This window comes from Loxodonta africana, chromosome 16, assembly GCF_030014295.1.
Source record: "Loxodonta africana isolate mLoxAfr1 chromosome 16, mLoxAfr1.hap2, whole genome shotgun sequence".
Classification (NCBI taxonomy): Eukaryota; Metazoa; Chordata; class Mammalia; order Proboscidea; family Elephantidae; genus Loxodonta; species Loxodonta africana.
In genome coordinates, this window is record NC_087357.1 from 45,469,418 (window position 1) to 45,490,867 (window position 21,450).

At 39.2% G+C, this 21,450-nt stretch overlaps 1 protein-coding gene across 1 annotated transcript; it reads right to left on the reverse strand.

Annotated features, from left to right (window-relative positions):
* Nucleotides 1-4,942: 4,942 nt before the first annotated feature.
* Nucleotides 4,943-13,901, reverse strand: LOC100655438 (interferon-induced protein with tetratricopeptide repeats 1-like). The gene is made up of 2 exons (XM_010589123.3): nt 13,768-13,901; nt 4,943-6,549 (listed from the first exon to the last, which is right to left on the reverse strand). Exons 1-2 carry the CDS (start codon nt 13,770-13,772, stop codon nt 5,118-5,120), a joined length of 1,437 nt encoding a protein of 478 aa, XP_010587425.2. The 5' UTR covers nt 13,773-13,901; the 3' UTR covers nt 4,943-5,117.
* Nucleotides 13,902-21,450: the final 7,549 nt, after the last annotated feature.

Sequence of the window (21,450 nt, forward strand, 5' to 3'; positions counted from 1 at the left end):
AACCCATTGCCATGGAGTCAATTCTGACTCATAGCAACCCTAGAGGACAGAGCAGAACTGCCCCATAGGGTTTCCAAGGAGTGGCTGGTGGATTCAACCTGCCGACCTATTGGTTAGCAGCCGTAGCTCTCACTGCATAACCATTAGTAGTCTTTGATTTCTATATCTTTACTTATTTGACATAAGTGAGATCATACAGTATTTGTCCTTTTGCAACTGACTTATTTCACTCAGTGTAATGTTTTCAAGGATAATCCATGTTGTGGCATGCATCAAAACTTCATTTCTCTTTACAGGTGCATAGTATTCCATTGTATATACATACCACATTTTGTTCATCCATTCATCTGTTGATGGACATTTTGGCTGTTTCCACCTTTTGGCTATTGTGAAAAGTTGTGCAATAAACATTGGTATACAGGTTTCTGTTTGTATTCCTGCTTTCACTTATCTGGGTATATACCTAGGATTGGGAATATTCAGTCATATGGTAATTCTGTGTTCACCTTTTTGAGGCACTGCCAAACTGTTTTCTGCAATGGCTGTACCATTTTACATTTCCACTGCAATGGATGAGGGTTCCAATTTCTCCACAACCTCAGCAACAGTTGTTGTTTTAATTTTTTTAAGTCACTGGCATCCTAATGGGGGTGGGGTGATATCTCATTGTGGTTTTGATTCATATCTTCCTAATAACTATGATGTTGAACATCTTTTTCACGTGCTTGTTGGTCATTTGAATATACTCCTCGTTAAGCTGTTTAAATCTTTTGCCCATTTTTTTGATTGAGTTGTCTTTTTAAATGGTAAAAGTATAATATATAAATAAATAAATAAATATATATACATATATCTTATATATGTATATATAGAGAGAAAGAGAGCCCTGGTGGTACAGTGGTTAAGAGTATGGCTGCTAATCAGAAGGTTAACAGTTGGAATCCACCAGGCACTCCTTGGAAACTCTGTGGAGCAGTTCCACTCTGTCCTCTAGGGTCACTATGAGTTGGAATTGACTCAACAGCAGTGGGCTTTTATATATATATAAATTGGATATTAGGCCCCTGTATGATACAAAACCAAAAAAACCAAACTCAGTGCTGTTGAGTCAATTCTGACTCATAGCAACCCTATACGTGGTTCCTGAAAATATTCCCCCAATCTGTAGGTTGTCTTTTTACTTTGTTCATAAAGCCCTTTGATATTCAGAAGTATTTAATTTTTATGAGTTCCATCTATTTTGTCTTTTGTGGCTTCAGGTTTTGTTACCATATCTGATAATCTATTGTTAAACACTAGGCCCCACAGCCTTACCCCTATACTTTCTTCTAAAAATTTCATGGATTTAGTTTTCACATTTAGATCCTTGATCCATTTTGAATTGGTTTTTGTGTATGGTGTGAGACATAAAACCTGAGTCAAGCTGTATGTGGAAATCCAATTTTCCCACTGCCATTTATTGAAGAGACTCTTCCTTCCCCATTAAATGGACTTGTTATGCTTGCCAAAAATCAGTTGACCATAGATGTATGTATTTATTTCTGGACTTTCAATTCTATTCCGTTGGTCTATATGTCTATTATTATACCAGTATGACAGAACAAACTCAATGGCACATAACAACAACGACGAGGTTGTTTTGATTATTGTAGCTTTGTAGTATGTTTTGAAATCAGGAAGCGTCAGTTCTCCTATCTTATTCTTCTTCTGCAAGATTGCTTTAGCTATTTGGAGTCCCTTGCCATTCCATATAAATTTGAAGATTAGCCTTTCCATTTCTGCAAAGAAGGTCTGTTGGAATTTTGATGGGAATTGCAGTGAATCTCTAGATTGCTTTAGGTAGTATTGACATCTTAACCATATTAAGCCTCTCAATCCATGAGTATGTAATTTGTCCTTATACTTATTTAGTTCTTTAATTTATTTTAGTAATGTTTTATAATTTTCTGTGTATAAGTCTTTTATCTTCCTGGTTAAATTTAGTCCTAGGTACTTTATTCTTCTACATTCTATTGTAAACAGCAATGTTTCCTTAATTGCCTTTTCCTCTTGCTCATTGCTGACATAAGAAACCCAACTGATTTTTCTATGTTGACCTTGTACCTTGCCGCTTTGCGGAATTCATTTATCAGTTCTACTAGCTTTCTTGTAGAACCCGTGGGGTTTTCTACGTATAGGATCATGTCATCTGCAAAAAGGGATAGCTTCACTTCCTCATTCCAGATTTGGATGCCTTTTGTTTATTTTTAATGTAATTGGTCTGCCAAGGACTTCAGAACAGTGTTGAATAGGAATGGTGAGAGTGGGCATCTTTGTCTTATTCCCGGTCTTAATGAGAAGGTTCTCAGTCTTTTTTTCATTATGATGTTAGCTGTGGGTTTTTCATAAATGCTTTTTATTGAGGAATTTCCCTTCTATCCCTATCTTGTTGAGTGTTTTTATCATGAAAGGGTATTCCCAAAGCAATTAAAAAGAAAAATTAAAGTAAAAGAAAATCCATGATGAGCAAAACATCAAAATTTCAAACAAATTTGAAAGGATCTAACCCTGCACTTACATGACTCAGCTCTCTCCCCACACCCTAATCCCAACCCTGTCAGATCCTATCTCTATTCAAAACCTAAATATTCTGCCCATCATTCATCTCTTACATTGATTTTGACTTTTAAAAACATATTGCATTAAAGTAAAAGAGAAAGAAGGAAACCAAAGACTCAGAGAAGAAAGTAGTCTACGAGACTAACAGTCTACATAACCCACAGCCTTATCTACCCTGAGATCAGAAGAACTAGATGGTGCCCGGCTACCACTACCCACAGTTCTAATCAGGGCCACAATAGATGGATTCTGATAGGATAGGAGCAGAATGTGGAACAGAACTCAAATTCTTAAAAAGTCCAGACTTACTGTACCGATTGAGACTAGAGGACTCCCCGAGACTATCACCCTGAGATACTCTTTAAACTTTAAATCAAAATTATCCCTTGAGGTCACCTTTTAGCTAAATAACAGATTGGCTCATTATCACCCATGAGTAATGTGCTTCTTAAAAAAATGATCTGTGTGAGACCAAGTGGTCAAAAATTATAGCACAGAGGAGAAGGTAAGGGGACAGGGAAGCTAGAGTACGGAAATTATATAGCCAGAATGGAATGAATGAGAATGATGACATTGTAAAAAATGTAACCAATGTCACTGAATAACTTGTGTAGAAATTGTTAAATGGAAACCTAATTTGCTGTGTAAACTTACACCTTAAATGCAATAAAATATTATTAAAAAATATGTCATCTACCTTGATCACTGAGTTCCTGGTACCCTATCCTCCCCCACTCCCAAACTTTGTGCCTGAGGTAACTACCTCACTTAAAGCAATCATTTTTAATATTAAACTTGGTTTATAGCTGTGTTATCTAATATAGAGTCCACTAGGTACGTATGGGAAACCCTGGTGGCATAGTGGTTAAGTGCCACGGCTGTAACTAAAGTGTCAGCAGTTCGAATCCGCCAGGTGCTCCTTGGAAACTCTACAGGGCAGTTCTACTCTGTCCTGTAGGGTCGCTATGAGTCGGAATCGACTCGACGGCACTGGGTTTGGTTTTTGGTTTTAGGTACGTATGATTTATTGAAGAGTTGAATTTTCAATTTACATTTAATTTTAAAAACTGATTATTTATTGGAAAACTTCCTAGAATGTTTGGGAAAACTTAGGTTTATAAATCTACTTTTGTAGTTGCAAATTTTATGAAGTCTAAATAGAGAGCAAGTATTTCCAGTGAAAATTTAGCATCTGATTTGAGATGTGCTGTAACCTCTCTCCTACCTTCTCAAGGACAATGGATAAAATCAATGCCTACTTTACTGGAAGGGTTAAAAATGTTAAATTATGGTTCAGAAATGAATTTGGGACCCCAAATTTGGGATTTTCTTGTGGTGATCTGTGGTAGTCAGTATAATGCCCCCCCAAAGATGTCCATGTCCTGATTCAGCATACCTGTGAATATATCACCTTACATGTAGCAAAAGGACATTGGCAGATGTGAATAAGTTAAGAATTTTGAGATGGGGAGATTATTTTGGATTATCCAGGTGGGTCCAGTGTAATTATGAAAGTCCTTAGTATACTGAGTCAGAGGGAGAGCAGGTGATAAGACAAAGGAAGCAGAGAGATTTAAAGATGCTTCTCTGCTGACTTTGAAGATGGAAGAAGGGGCTATGAGCCAAGGAATGCAGGCAGCTTCTAGAAGCTGGACAAGGAAAGGAAACAGATTGTCCTCTAGAGCCTCTGGAAGGAGTGCAGCCCTGCTGACACCTTGATTTCAGCCTGGTGAAATCCATTTCAGACGTTTGACCTCCAGAACTATAGGATAGTCACTTGTGATGTTTTAACTCACCAAGTTTGTGGTAGTTTGTTATAGCCAAAAACATATATAAGAATGAAAAACAATACTATTGTTTCCTTATTTTTTTCCTTTTAAAATATTTGTTGTGCGTTGCTTTTTAATAAAATGTGATTATTCATAAACATAGGTGATTGCTATGGCTGGTCTCTCAGATCATTTATCGTTCTTTCCATATTTCTTGATCTAACTAGACCAGTAGCAACAAATGACTTAATAAATAGCGCTTCAAATAAAATGGCATGAAACAAGACAAACTGCCTGGGACAGTTTGACAGTGAATTGAATTTCATACATCATGGAGAAAGATCACCTTTGATTGTGTACTTTTTTATTTGTCTATCTCTTTCACTATATTGCATGCTGCATGAGGATTGGAAAAAAAATCCGCCTTGTTCATCGTACATCTTTTGGTATCCAGCACTGAAAACTATTTGTTGATAAAATGAATGAATTAAAAATTTTACTGTGTTTAAGTCCAGTCTTACCTGATACAAATTTTTTTCAACAAACTTTTCTCCTATGTAACATTCACACAGAACTGGTTTCATACACATATATTTATTTCACTATTTTTCTGAAAACAATTAACGTTCAAAAATTTCATCATTACAGTGAATTACATAATATGTTTCTGAATATAGCAAGCAGGAAAGATGATTACTACCTATTAACCTAAAATCAAATGGAATGTGAACATAACTGCTACTTTAGCTTCTAAGGACCGCATCTCTCAGAGTTCTCGAAGTCACCAGTCAGCCTCAGGGCCCTCTCGTAGTACTCCAGGGCTTCATTCATTTCTCCTTTCAATTTGTGGATGAACCCAAGGAGGCTCAAGCTTTCCACATCTGATGGATCTCTTTGAAGTTTCTTTGAAGCCAGTTTCTCCAAAGATTCGATACTTTTATTCCTTGGAAATGACGCCTTTTCTATTTTTATTGCTTTTAAATACTGGGTAATCGCATCGATTTCAGATTTCCTCTGAAATTCCTGAAATCGGCCATAGTGATGATGTATCTCTTGCTCGTGTACTTCTTCCAGTGGTTTGATGGATAATGCTTTTTGATAAGCGTCTTCGGCTTTTCTGTAGTCTCCTGCTTCTATATACATACTCGCCAGGTGTACATAAGCAATAGCAAATGCGGGCTTTTGTTCCACAGCAAATTCCAAATGAGATATGGCTAATGTTATAATTCTGTCGATATTTTCTCTATCCTGCCTTCTAGGCTGCTTGCTTATAGCTGTCTTTATTTGGAACACTTGTGCCCTGTAGCAAAGCCCTATCTGGTGATGCAGGAAGACAGAGGCAGGTGTTGCCTGCAAGGCCTTTTTGAAGAACTGGAGAGCTTTATCCAGAGAGCCTTTTCTTCGGTAAAATCTGCCCACATGTCGAAAGACATAGGTCTGGGAGGATGTGCTGGCCAGTGCTTCTTCAATGTACTTTTCTCCTTCAGCTTCTTGTCCTGCATCCTGAAGCTTCAGGGCAAGAAGGACCTTAATATGTACATCTTCCGGATTTAGCTTGATAGCCTGCCTTAGGGGCTGCAGAGAATACCCCTTTCTCTGTGTTTCTATGGCGAAGTCATCCAGGCGATAGACAGTAATTGCATACCCAGTGCTGAATTCAGGGTTTTCAGGGTCCACTTCCAGAGCCTTTTCAAAGCAGGCCTTGGCCCGTTCATAATTCTGTCCTCCACACTTCAGCAAGGCCCATCCTTCCTCACAGTCCATCTCAGGACACTCCATCCTATAGTGGGAGGGATTTACACCTCTCTTGCAAGTATTCTCCACCTTGTCCAGGTAAATCTGGGCTTCTGCCAGTCTTCCCATGTGGTAATACACCCAGGCATAGTTGCCCCAGGTAACCAGACTTCTCAAATCAGATTGGTCGGCATGATCTTGCTGGATTAATTCTTCAGCCTTTTTCAAGCTCTCCAGGGCGGCTTCATTGTGGCCTTGCAGGTGTTTCACATAGGCCAATAGGTTGTTAATGCCCACATTGTATTTGGTGTCTAGGAACTCAATCTCCTCCAAGATCCTGTTTTCTAAATCAGGCATGTCGGTGTCTTTAATTAGCAACGCCCATGTAAAGTGGCATCTCAACTGCTCCAGCCTCTCCTTGATCCAGTGCTCATCATCAGCATTCTTACTGTGAAAACAAGAGCAGTTTTATTTTTTTGTTAGGTGAGGCACAGCTAATAGAAGTCAGATAAAATGCTTCATATTCTAGTCCTTACAAGGCACACATCTGCTTCAATATTCATTAGAGTCCCTGTTTTTCTAAAATCTGAATGAACATTGAATGCAGTCTGCTTGACTTCATAGACTGGCTCTTGCACTTTCTAGCCAAGTAGGCTGTCTCTGATTCAGAGACAAATCTGTGAAATGGGGGTAATAGTACTTACTGCCTTAGATTTGGTAATGATCAATAAGGCTATATATATAAAGCACTTAGAGTATATTATGTGCTATGTAAGTGTTTAACTTTTATTATTAATGTAATTGGGACAGAGACCAGTTAGAAATGTAGAACCTGGGAAACATTATTGACCTCAGGGCCTTAGCCTGTTGATTATGCAACACATTATAACCACTGATAGAAGCAAAGTGAAGCGTACAGTGGACGACTGTATTTCTGCAATGTCCTATAAATTTATAATAATTTCAAAATAAAAAAGTTTAAAAAATGTGATGGAACATTATCTTTTTTTGAAAAAAATTAGGCGGCCTTAATTAGTTACTAAAAACCAAGCAGTTTGCACTGGACTAGTAACCAAAAGATTTGGCTCTTTGCACCCACCCAGCGGTGCCATGGAAAAAAGGCCTAGTGACCTGCTTTTGTAAAGTTTACAGTGGAGAAAACTCTGGAGCTCAGTTTTACTCCGGAACACATGGAATCGCCATGAGTCAGAATTGATTTGATGGCAACAGGTTTGTTTTCTGTTGTTAAGTATATATTTTTTAAAGACACTGCCAAACTATGTTCTAGGATGGCTGCATCATTTCACGTTCCCACCAGCAGTGTATGGGTGATCCAGATTTTCTCCATCCTTACCCACCAGGGGAAGGTGGAATGCTACCTCATTATTTTCAGGTGGGAGTGAAAGTTCAGGTTACCCACTTGGCTGTCACTGACATTCGGGAGGGGGAGTGGGAGTTCATTCTCCTAAATACACTGTGGCTGATACCATCCTGGCTAGGAGGGGGTGGGGTGCTTTGTTACCTTCCCCATGGAACCTCCACTGATTAGGGGTGGTGGTGGTCACGTGGGGAGGGTAACAAGGAACCCCCCCTCACCGCATGTGAGTGAGGTGAGGTGGCCTCATTATCACTGGGCAGTGATGGAAGTCCTGATTCTCCACTAGGCCTCTGTGACACCACTTGGATGGAGAGGAGAGGGCGTACCTCATTACCCCCACGTGGGGGTTGATGTCCAGTGCCCTGGGTGGTCTCCACTGACCTGGCAGTAAGGGGGAACCTATACTACTTGGCAGGGATGAAAGTGCTGGCTCCCTACATAGTGTTCTCTGACACCAACCTGTGTGGCAGGAGGGAGGAGTTGGGATGCCTCCTTACAGACTGGCAACGGTGGAAGTCTAGGCTCTCCACTCAACCATTGCTGGTGGGGTTCAGGATGCGGCCACAATTCTGTTTCTTTGGTGTTTGGCTCGATCAGAGTGGTTATTGATTTAAAGTTTTCCATCTTGAAAGACTGCCCCTTTTCTTGTCCTTTGGAAAGAACAGGCTTTTTTTTTTTTTTTTTTTTTTTGGACTTTTCTGCCAATTCATCTTTAATTTATCTGGCTCATCTTTGGGAAAAAAACCATTGCCGCCAAGTCGATTCTGACACATAGCGACCCTATAGGACAGAGTAGAAGTGCCCCATAAGAGTTTCCAAGGAGCACCTGGCAGATTTGAACTGCCAAACCTTTGGTTAGCAGCTGTAGCACTCAACCACTGCGCCACCAGGGTTTCCTCTTTGGGGAGATACTGAAGGATAGTGGATTTCCCTCAGGAAGGGGAGGCCCTGCCCCAACAGGGATTCTACATTGGGGAAAGAAACTCAAAAAGAAGCCAACACTGTGCATGTTTAAGAGAACCAGTTACCTTTTTAATGAGTAAAAATGTGGCCCATAGATGGCAGTCTCCTGCTACCATCTCAATTACAGTAGTCACTTTTATGGAAAAGAGGGGTAAGAGGAAGAAATACAGTCTAAGTGAATAACTATCCCTACTTTGACCCAAAATAAATGGTAAATGCAAAATAATAAAAAGAAGATGATCTAGGAGAAATAGGTGTATGATCACATAAAATTTTAAAAACTTATTTATGGAGGGGGTGCTCTAATCCCATGTTCACTGCAGTACTAGTCACAATAGCAAAAAGATGGAAACAACCTAGATGCCCATCAATGGATGAACAGGTAAACAAATTATGGTATATTCATACAATGGAATACCACGCAACCATAAAGAACAATGACGAATCCGCGAAACATAACATGGACGAATCTGGAAGGCATTATGCTGAGTGAAATTAGTTGCAAAATGACAAATATTGTATGAGACCACTATTATAAGAACTCAAGAAAAGGTTTAGACACAGAAGAAAACATTATTTGATGGTTACGATGTTCCCGGAAAACATCTAGGTCAATTGGCATAACAAAGTTTATTAAGAAAATGTTCTGTAACACCTGGAGCAAAGGATAATGAAGAACACCAAAGACACGAGGAAAATACGAGCCCAAGAGACAAAAAGGGCCACATAAACCAGACACTCCATCAGCCTGATACTGGAAGAACTAGATGCTGCCCGGCTACCACCAATGACTGCCCTGACAGGGAACACATCAGAAGTTCCTGATGGAGCAGTAGAAAAGTGGGCTGCAGAACTCAAATTCTAGTAAAAAGACCAGACTTGATGGTCTGACTGAGACTGGAGGGACCCCAGAAGACATGGCCCCTGGACTGTCTATTAGCCCAGAACTAAAATCATTCCTGAAGCCAACTATTCAGACAAAGATCAGACTGGACTTTAAGACATAAAACGGTACTGGTGAAGAGTGTGCTACTTGGCTGAAGTATATGGTGGTGGTACATGAGATTAAATGGGTGGCTCCTGCCCAGAGGTGAGATGAGAAGGCAGAAGGGAACAGAAGCTGGTACAGTGGACATGGGAAACACAAGGTGGAGAGGAGAAGTTTGCTGTCACATTGTCGGGAGAGCAACTAGGGTCACATAACAACATGTGTATAAGTTTTTGTGTGAGAAACTGGCTTGAATTGTAAACTTTCACTTAAAACACAATTAAAAAAAAGAAAATGTGCTCTAAGCAAGTTAAATAGAAGGATAGTAAGACTATGGGAAATGTTTATAATATAGATGATGAAGGTTCCCATTCTGTAATATATTAAGTGTTTCTGCAAATTGACAATAAAAACTCAACAGACCAAGAGAAATTTATATATATAGTTAATTTATGGAAGAGCAAATATAATAGCTGATAACACCAGAAATGAAACCTGAAAAAAACTGGTTGTTGTTAAGTCGAGTTTGACACCTAGTGACCCCATAGGACAGGCTGGAATTGCCCCGTTGAGTTTCCAAGGCTGCAATCCTTACGGGAAGGAGCCCTGGTGGTACAGTGGTTAAACTCTCAGCTGCTAACTAAAAGGTCGGCGGATCAAACCCACCAGCCGCTCACCTGTAGAAAGATGTGGCAATCTGCTTCTGTAAAGATTACAGCCTTGGAAACCCTATGGGCCGATTGGACTCTATCCTGTAGGGTCACTATGAATCAGAATCAGCTCAGCGGCAACTGGTATGACAACTGGTATTGGTGGTAATCCTTATGGAAGCAGAATACCATACCATTCTCCCTCAGAGCAGCTGGTGGATTCCAACTGCCGACCTTTCAGTTAGCAGCCCAGTGCTTAACTGCTGAGCCACCAGGGCTAATTAGTCAATAGCCATGAAAAAAGATGCTGTAAGCCGCCTAACCACGAGGGAAATCCAAATTAAAGTAGCAGCAATTTATAACTTTATTCTAGTCAGCTTACCAAAGGTTTAATGAGAGGGGATACGAATTACTGCAATCATGAGTTGTTGTGGCCTTTTTGAAGAGTAATATAATAATAGTCATTAAAATAAAAAATACACATTTCCATGGATAAAGTAATTCCATCCTTAGGAATCTTCCAGATAAAAACACAAGTACATAGGGATGTATGTTCAAGAATATTTATTGCAGCATTTTATATAATATCAAGACATTGGAAATACCAGTGGGGAATGATTAAATAAATTACAGGACATCCATACCATGGAATATTACACAGCCATTAGATTATATGAGTTAGGTCAAAACCAGTTGAATTTCAAGGACTTTCATAATACACAATTAAGTACAGCTACAGAGAAGTGTTAAAACATGACCCCATCTTTATTACATAAAGATGCAAACCCTTACATATATGTATTGGTTGTTAGCATTGGTTATTGTGTTAGGCAGAATAATGGCCCCTCAGAGAGGTTCTTCTCCTAATCTTCAGAACATGTACATACTCCGTCATGTGGCAAAACAGATTTTAAGATGTGATTAAGGTTATGAACCTTAAAATGAGATTATTCAGGCAGGCCCAATCTAATCACATGAATCTTTAAAAGCAGAGAGCCTTTCCAAGCGGTGGTTGTGGAGATGCAATAACAGAAGAAGAGGCAGGAGAGATTCAAAGTGTGGGAGGAACTTGACTTCGTTGCTGGAGTTGAAAGAGGAACCAGGACATAGGCCAAGGGATGTTGGGGGCTTAGAGAAGTTGAGAATGGCCCTCAGCTGACAGCTAGCAAGGAAATGGGGACGTTAGTCCTAAAACTACAAGGAACTGAATAAGGCCAGCAACCGCATAAGCAAGCAAATGGATTCTCCCCTAGAGCCTCCACTAAGGAATGCAGCCACACTGACACTTTGATTTTAGCCCAGTGAGATTTGTGTCAGACGTGTGACACGTACAACTGTAAGACGATGCAACTGTATTGTTTTAAGCCTCTAAGTTTGTAATAATTTCTTACGGTGACAGAAAACTAATACAGTTACCTCAGCCAGGGGAGGGGACAGGACAGAGGGGGAAGTGGGGAGCAGTGGGGAGAAAAGGTGAGGGACAAGAAAAACAGAATTTGATACTTCAAGATGAAAACTAAGAATTTAGCAATCAAGGTTGTGAAGCAAACTGGGAGTGATAAACTGCATGGGACACTGAGAGAATATATGTCTCACCAAGTGGAGAGTATCTAAAAGGGACAAAATTATAAAAAGGATTAAAATAGAAATTCTGGAGCTGAAAAGTACAATAAGTAACCCTCATGCATTGCTGGTGAGAGTGTAAAATGGTGCAGCTGCTGTGGAAAACAGTTTGGCTGTTCCTCTATTAAGTTAAACCTAGAATTTGCGTATGACCCAGCAATTTCCAGTCTAGTTAAACCTAGAATTTGTATATGATCGAGTAATTTCCAGTCTGGGCTTATATTTGAATTGAAAACAGGTGTTCAAACAAAAGCATACATGAATGCTTATAGCAGCACTATTCACGATGGCAAAAAGGTGAAAACAATCCAAATGTCCATCAGCTAATGACTTGGTAAACAGAGTGTGGTAGGTGCATTCATGTAATGCAATATATTGTTCCGCCATAGAAAGAAGCAAAGTACTAATATGTGCTACAGACGTGTATTAGAAGTATTAGCAGAAGAAGCCAGAAATGAAGTGCCCCCTATTGTATGTTTCCTTTTACAAGAAATATCCAGAATAGGCAAATCCTTAGAGACAGAAAACAGGTCAGTGGTTGCCAAGGAGTGGAAAATAGTGAGTGACTGTTTAATGGGTACAGAATTTCCTTCTGGGATGATGAAAATGTTCTGGAACTAGACAGTGGTGATGGTTACCTAACATTGTGAATGTACTAAATGCCACTGAATCATGCACCTTAGTTAAAATGGTAAATTTTATCTTATATGTACTTTATGACAATAAAAAATTTACTACATCCCTGAATAGAAATTCTACAAATTTTATGTACGTTTTTTGAATACATTTTAAAGTAAATACAAAAGCATTCAAACATAAAAGCTAATTAATGTGCCGTTTGGAATTATGTCATGTGCATCCACTTGTATCTTTGGAGAAACACTGGTTTACAGATGAAACATATGTCATTGAAATTTGTTCATGTCTCAGTTCTACCACTTTATTATCTGTGTGATGTTAACTTTTCTAAATCTAAGATTCCTTGTTGCAAAATCAGGATAATATGAGTAGCTGCCTCATAGGTTTGTTGTAAGCATTAAATATAATAATCTGTATAATATTTTTTAGAAGATAGGCTGGCACCTAATAGGGATTTGGGAAGTGATAATTGCTATTATTATTATTTTAATGATCTTTGACAACCTGCTTCATCAGTTTATGGCCAAAGAGAGGAGGGAGTTCATCATAGGCCTGAACTTTTGCCCACTTCAGAATTTTTCCCACTGGAGCGCTGAGGGCAAATTTGTAGGCCGTTACTAATCAATGGATTCTTATCTGCTGATATCAGTGGTTATTTGCATCAAGATTCAATTTGGACAATCTAGAAATTCCCACAGGAGGCTGTTCAGTAAGGAAGATGCTGATGTCCCGAGCACTGAATCCCGCCAAGCTCCCTGGACAGGAGGATATCAGGCTCTGAAGACAGCCCGGCTTCTCTGGGGGAAGAGGTGTGTGCAGATGCAACTAATCTTAAATCCAGCTGACTGAGGAGGGACATAGACTAAGGAGGGACATAGGAGGCCTGCAGTGCAGAGAGTGAGACCAGAGGCCTACAGAGGAAGGCCCTGTTCTCTAGGCTAGAGCCCTTCCCACCACATCCCCACAATATTTTCCTGCAAGACTTCTGGGAGACCCGAGGACTGCAGCTTACAGAGCCTGGCGGGTCCTACTTTTTCAACATGGTGAGGAACCAGCATAAAGCAATGTCTCTGCCCAGACCAGCTGCCCACTCCCTCCCTCAGTTAGACAGACATCAGGTGTGATGGAAAAAGATTTTGGAGGTTGGGATCATTTCTCACTTTCTGCCAAACTCTTTTCCTACTTCTCTTCTTTGAGCTCTAGCTTGAAGTAAGCTTCTTCAGGGTGATGCTAACAAAAGTTAAAATCCCTGAATTAATAAACTAGTTTAACACACACACATTCCATCCAAAAGCAAATGCTGAAATAGAAGTTAGGAAACTTGACCCCACTGAGACCAAGTCTGTTGAGATAGTATTGATTAACATCCCCCCCCCACCCCCCAAATCTCTAGATACGATGACAGAGATGCAGAGAAACACTTACCTCATGGTTGCTGTGAATAAGACAGCAGTTCAGCAATATTTAGTTCAGCCTGCAGGACTCCTCTGAGACCTGGTCTCTCTTGTAGATTTTCAGACAAATTTAAACTCCAGTACAGGAATATATAAGGGACATAAATAGCAGCTAATGATATAACCTGTGGGTGTGTTCTTGCAAACATGAGAGGGAAACTGAAAGTGGAAAGTGAAACTAACTCCAGAAATAAAACACTGGTTAAGTTTCATTTCCAGATTTAGTTTCCCTTTCCACTCTGACGGGAATGCAACCAATCCCAATCACAAAACAGTATGTATTAATTGTTTAATGAAAAATTAATTTGCCTGTAAACCTTCATCTAAAGTACAAAAAAAAGAAAATGTTTACTGGCATCTTACTGTCAGTGCCCATTCTCCAGAGAGGATGCAAAAGCACGGAATAATTAGTGAGACACGGCCTCTCACAGAGGAGGAACAAATTCGGGTTGAGTCTCCAGCTTAGAGATTTACAGAATTTTATACTATAAAAGGAACAATTCCTGTTTCCAGGTGAGGAAACACAGGCCCAAATGCTGGTCATGACTTTCTCACGTTTACACAGCCAATTCTCACAGGTCTCCCTGGCTCTAGGTATACCTAGGAGATGTGCCAAAAGGCATCTCCAAGCTTCCAAGTCTCTGCAAGGCCAGAAGGACCCCATCAGGGGAATTAGTACATCCATAAAACTGCTTTTCACCAGCTTCCTCCCAATCACTTTTGAAAAGCTTGGAATATATCCCAAAGAAGAACAAAGAAAGTCATAGCTGTTTAAGTTTCATTTTGGACTTCAGTTTCACTTTTTATTCTCAGTATACCTCTTACCTTTGCAACACACCCACAGTCTTGGTTTTTTTTGTGTGAGTTAGAATTTTGCTCTATATTTATCTCCAACTCTGTCTGGGACCCTCTAGCGTGCCCCTTGTCAGAGCAGTCAGTGGTGGTAGCCAGGCACCATCTAGTTGTGCTGGACTCTGTCTGGTGGAGGCAGTGGTAGTTGTGGTCTGTTAGTCCTTTGGACTAATCTTTCCCTTGTGTCTTTGATTTTCTTCATTCACTCTTGCTCCAGATGAGGTGGGATCAGTGGAATATCTTAGATGGCTGCTCACTAGCTTTTACAGCCCCAGATGCTACTCAGCCAAGTAGGATGTAGAACATTTTCTTTATAAACCATGTTATGCCAGTTGAGCTAGATGTCTCTGAGAATATGGTCCCTAGCCCTCAGTTCAGTAATTCAGTCCCTCAGGGAGGTCGAATGTGTCTATGAAGCTTCTATGAACTTGCCTTAGTCAAGTTGTACTGACTTCCCCAGTATTGTGTACTGTCCTACCTTTCACCAAAGTTAGTATTTATATATTGTCTAGTCAATGTTTTTCCCTCCTCATGTGGTCTCATACAGTATTTGTCCTTTTGTGATTGACTTATTTTACTCAGCATAAAGCCCTGCAGATTCATCCATGTTGTGAGATGTTGCGCGATTCATCATTGTTCTTTCTTGTTGCATAGTATTCCATTGTGTGTATGTACCATTGTTTATCCATTCATCTGTTGATGGGCACTTAGGTTGTTTCCATCTTTTTGCTATTGGGAATTATGCTGCAATGAACATGGGCGTGCATATGTCCATTCGTGCGACGGCTCTTATTTCTCTAGGGTGTATTCCTAGGAATAGTATTGCTGGATCATATGGTATTTCTATTGCTAGCTTTTTAAAGAAGTGCCGTATTGTTTTTGATAGTGATTAGGCATTTTACATTCCCACCAGCAATACATAAGAGTTACAAGCTCTACGCACCTCTTCAACATTTCTTATTTTCTGTTTTTTTTTTTTTTTTTTTTTGCACCAGTAATGTTGGGGTGAGATGGTATCTCTTTGTAGTTTCGATTTGCATTTCTCTAATGGCTAGTGATCACGAGCATTTCCTCATGTGTCTGTTAGCCACCTGAATGTCTTTTTTGGTGAAGTGTTTGTTCATATCCTTTAATTGGATTATTTGTCTTTTTGTTGTAGAGATGTTAGGTTTTCCTATTGATTTTAGAAATTAGAACTTTGTTCCATTTGTAATAGCCAAAAAAATTTTTTTCTAGTTTGTAGGTTCTCTTTTTACTCCTTTGGTGAAGTCTTGATAAAAATAAGTGTTTAATTTTTGGAAGATCCCACTTACCTAGTTTATCTTCTGTTGTTTGTGTGGTGTAAATTAGGGTTTGTATGCCATTTATGCCATGTATTAGGGCCTCTAGCATTGACCCTGTTTTTTCTTCTATGATTTTTATAGTTTTTGGTTTTTTATGTAGGACTTTAATCCATTTTGTGTGAGGTATGGGTCCTGTTTCATTTTTTTACAGATGAACATCTATTTTTGCCAGCACCATTTAATGGGTTTTGGGGCCTTGTCAAAGATCAGGTGTCTGTAGGAGGCTGGATTTACATCTTGGTTCTCGATTCTGTTCCATTGGTCGATGTGTTTGTCGTCGTTCCAGTACCAGGCTGTTTTGACTAGCATAGCTGTATAGTAGGTTCTGAGGTTAGATAGTGGGAGTCCTCCTACTTTATTCTTTTTCTTTAATAGTGCTTTGCATATCCAGGGCTTCTTCCCTTTCCATATAAGGTTAATGATTAGTTTTTCCATCTCATTAAAGAATGCTTTTGGTATTTGGATCAGGATTGCCTTGTATTTGTAGATTGCTTTGGGTAGAATTAACGTTTTCACAATGTTGAGACTACCTATCCATGGGCATATCTTTTTCCATTTATATAGGTTTCTTGCAGTAGTGTTTTGTAGTTTTCTTTGTATAGGTCTTTTATGTCCCTGGCTAGATTTATTCCTAAGTATTTTATTTTTTTTTAGGTGGTATCTCCTGATTCCCTTTTCATGTTTTCTTTATTGGTGCATAAGGAATCCAGCTGATTTTTGTATGTTTGTCTTGTATCTCGCTATCCTGCTAAATCTTTCCATTAGTTCCAGTAGTTTCCTTGTGGAGTCCTTTGGGTTCTCTATGTATAGTATCATATCATCTACAAATAGGGATAGTTTTCCTTCTTCCTTACCAACGTGGATGCCCTTTATTGCTCTAGCTAAGACTTCCAGCACAAAAATAGGCATGGTAATAAAGGGCATCCTTGTCTTGTTCCTATTTTCAGGGGGAATGTTTTCAGCCTCTTTTCATTAAGAATGATGTTGGCTGTTGGTTTTGTGTACTCAAAAAAAAAAAAAAAATTGCCATCGAGTCGATTCCGACTCATAGCAACCCTATAGGACAGAGTAGAACTGTCCCATACAGTTCCCAAGGAGCACCTGGTAGATTTGACTGCCGACCTTTTGGTTAGCAGCTGTAGCGCTTAACTACTATGCCACCAGGGTTTCCTGGTTTTGTATAGATGCCCTTTAATATGTTGAGGAAGTTCCCTTCTATACCTATTTTATAGAGAGTTTTTATCAGGAATGGGTTTTGGACTTCATTGAATTGAGATGGTCATGTGAGCCTTTTCTTTTGTTTTATTTATGTGGTAGATTATGTTGATTGACTTTCTGATGTTGAACCATCCTTGTATACATGGTATGAATCCTACTTGATCGTGGTGTATTTTTTTTTTTTTAATAAGGTGCTGAATTCTATTGGCTAGAATTTTCACATCTGTATTCATGAGAGATATTGGTCTGTAATTTTCTTTTTTTGTGTGTGGTATCTTTGCCTAGTTTTCATATCAAGGTTATGCTGGCTTCACAGATTGAATTCAGAAGTATCCCTTACTGTTCTATGTTCTGAAACAGTTTTGAGTAGTACTGGTGCAAGATCTTTTGTGAATGTTTGGTAGAATTCTCCAGTGAAGCCATCTGGGCAAGGACTTTTTTTCTTTTTTTGGTTGTTGTTGAGAAGTTTTTAAATTACCTTTTCAATCTCTTCTCTTATTATGGGTCTGTTCAGATTTTCAACCTCAGGTTGTGTTAGTTTGGGTAGGTAATGTGTTTCTAGATATTTGTCCATTTCTTCTAGGTTTTCGAATTTGTTGGAGTATCGTTTTTCGTAGTAGTCTATTAGGATCCTTTTTATTTCAGTTGGGTCTGTTGTAATGTCCATTTCATTTCTTATTGGGGTTATTTGCATACTATCCTGTTTTTTTTTTTTGTCAGTTTGGTCAGTGGTTTGTCAATTGTGTTGACCCTCTCAAAGAACCAACTTTTGGTTTTGTTGATTCTTTCTATTGCTTTTCTGTTCTCTATTTCATTTATTTCTGCTCTGATCTTTATTATTTCCTTTCTTCTGGTGACTGTGGGCTTCTTTTTCTGTCCTCTTTCTAAATTTGAGTTGTGTAACTAATGTTTTGATTTTGTCTTTCTTTTTTTTGATGTGTGCATCTATTTTTATAAATTGACCTCTGGTCCCTGCCTTTGCTGTGTCCCAAAGGTTTGGTATGATGTGTTTTCATTCTTGTTTGATTCTAGGAATTTTTGGATTCCGTCTTTGATTTCTTCTGTTACCCAGTGGTTTTTAAGCAAGGTGTTATTCATTTTCTAAGTATTTGATTTTTTTTTCCTTGTTCTTCCTGTTATTAATTTCTACTTTTAGGGTGTTCTGGTCAGAGATGATGCTTTGTGTTATCTCAGTGTTTTAAATTTTATGGAGGGCTGCTTTGTTGGCTAGGATGTGATCTATTCTGGAGAATGTTCCATGTTCGTTGGAAAAGAATGTGTACTTTGGTGCTGTTGAGTGGAGTGTTCTATATATGTCTATGAGGTCAGGTCAGGTTCGTTGATTGTGGCCTTTAGATCTTCTGTATCTTTGTTGAGTTTCTTTCTAGATGTCCTGTCCTTTACCAAGAGTGGTGTGTTGAAGTCACCTACTATTGCTCTGAAATTGTCAGTTTCTCTTTTCAGTGCTGTTAGAGTTTATGTATTTTAGAGCTGTGTCATTGGGTGCATAGATATTTATTATAGTTATGTCCTCATGGTGGATCATCATTATTATAGTGTCATTCCTTGTCCTTTATGGCGAATTTTATTTTATTTTAAAGTCTATTTTATCTGAGATTAGTATTGCCACTTCTGCTCTTTTTTTGGTTGCCGTTTGCTTGATTTTTTTTTTCCCATTTTTGGAATGGAAAAATATATTTATGTATTTGTTTCTAATGTGTGTCTCTTGTAGACAGTGTATTGATGGGTCCTGTTTTTTTAACCATTGTCATTCTGTCTCTTTATGGGTGCATTTAAGCCATTTATGTTCAGTGTAATTATTGATACGTGAGAGTTTTTTGCTATCATTTTGTAGTGCTTTTTTTGTGGTGCTGACGTTTTCTTTGTTCCTCTTACTCTTCCTGTGCTGAATTCCTTTTGTTTGTGGATTTTTTTTTTTTTTTTTTTTTTTGTATAGCCTTTTTATAATCATTGAAACAGAGAAAATGTATGTGCTAATGTCTGGTGTCCTTCAAACAAAACATGTTATTCTATTGTTAGCCATGTTTTTCCAGAGACATGAACAAGTCAGAAGATTCTATACAAATGAAATTTTTGAATAAGTACTATAGATTTAGTCATGTTTTCAGATAAATGGAAAATCTGAAATAAATGAATTTAAAAATTTCTCTTTTTAAACAGAGCAAGATGACTTTGGAGTTTTTGGGAAAAAACAAGCGGGTTCATAATTTTCCAATGTACTAAATAGCACACAGAGAAGCAGACAAATGGGGGATCTTGTCATTGCTGTGAGTTTGGCAGCAGTTCTGGTTCCGTGGGGCTCTTGCTCAGGCTGATTAGGTGTTCAGAATCTTGCCCATTGTGTTCTTGGCAGAAACAACCCACAAGTGACACAGGACAGAGCAGCATTAAGGAGACAGAAAACAGCCAACAATGTGTGTGTGTGTGTGTTTACAAATAGGAAGAAAAACGGAAACTGAGAAAACAACTTTGAGAAAATGAAACTTGAGCTCTAGGTATGAGTTCATTTCCAGGAATCTAGGACCAGCTTTTTTTTTTCTTTATTAACTTTTATTGAGCTTCAAGTGAACGCTTACAAATCAAGTCAAACTGTCACATATAAGTTTACATACATCTTACTCCGTACTCCCACTTGCTCTCCCCCTAATGAGTCAGCCCTTCCAGTCTCCCCTTTCGTGACAATTTTGCCAGCTTCCAACTCTCTCTATCCTCCCATCCCCTCTCCAGACATGAGATGCCAACACAATCTCAAGTGTCCACCTGATATAATTAGCTCACTCTTCATCAGCATCTCTCTCCCACCCACTGTCCAGTTCCTTTCACGTCTGATGAGTTGTCTTTGGGGATGGTTCCTGTCCTGTGCCAACAGAAGGTCTGGGGACCATGGCCGTCGGGATTCCTCTAGTCTCAGTCAGACCATTAAGTATGGTCTTTTTGTGAGAATTTGGGGTCTGCATCCCACTGATCTCCTGCTCCCTCAGGGGTTCTCTGTTGTGCTCCCTGTCAGGGCAGTCATCGATTGTGGCCGGGCACCAACTAGTTCTTCTGGTCTCAGGATGATGTAGGTCTCTAGTTCATGTGGCCCTTTCTGTCTCTTGGACTCTTAGTTGTCATGTGACCTTGGTGTTCTTCATTCTCCTTTGCTCCAGGTGGGTTGAGACCAATTGATGCATCTGAGATGGCCGCTTGTTAGCATTTAAGACCCCAGACGCCACATTTCAAAGCGGGATGCAGAATGTTTTCTTAATAGAATTATTTTGCCAATTGACTTAGAAGTCGCCTTAGAGCATGGTTCCCAAACCCCTGCCCTTGCTCCGCTGACCTTTGAAGCATTCATTTTATCCTGGAAACTTCTTTGCTTTTGGTCCAGTCCAATTGAGCTGACCTTCATGTATTGAGTGTTGTCCTTCCCTTCACCTAAAGCAGTTCTTATCTACTAATTAATCAGTAAAAAACTCTCTCCCACCCTCCCTCCCCCCCTCGTAACCACAAAAGTATGTGTTCTTCTCAGTTTTTACTATTTCTCAAGATCTTATAATAGTGGTCTTATACAATATTTGTCCTTTTGCCTCTGACTCATTTCGCTCAGCATAATGCCTTCCAGGTTCCTCCATGTTATGAAATGTTTCAGAGATTCGTCACTGTTCTTTATCGATGTGTAGTATTCCATTGTGTGAATATACCACAATTTATTTACCCATTCCTCCGTTGATGGACACCTTGGTTGCTTCCAGCTTTTTGCTATTGTAAACAGAGCTGCAGTAAACATGGGTGTGCATATATCTGTTTGTGTGAAGGCTCTTATTTCTCTAGGGTATATTCCGAGGAGTGGGATTTCTGGGTTGTATGGTAGTTCTATTTCTAACTGTTTAAGATAACGCCAGATAGATTTCCAAAGTGATTGTACCATTTTACATTCCCACCAGCAGTGTATAAGAGTTCCAATCTCTCCGCAGCCTCTCCAACATTTATTGTTTTGTGTTTTTTGGATTAATGCCAGCCTTGTTGGAGTGAGATGGAATCTCATCGTAGTTTTAATTTGCATTTCTCTAATGGCTAATGATCGAGAGCATTTTCTCATGTATCTCTTAGCTGCCTGAATATCTTCTTTAGTGAAGTGTGTGTTCATATCCTTTGCCCACTTCTTGATTGGGTTATTTGTCTTTTTGTGGTTGAGTTTTGACAGAATCATATAGATTTTAGAGATCAGGTGCTGGTCG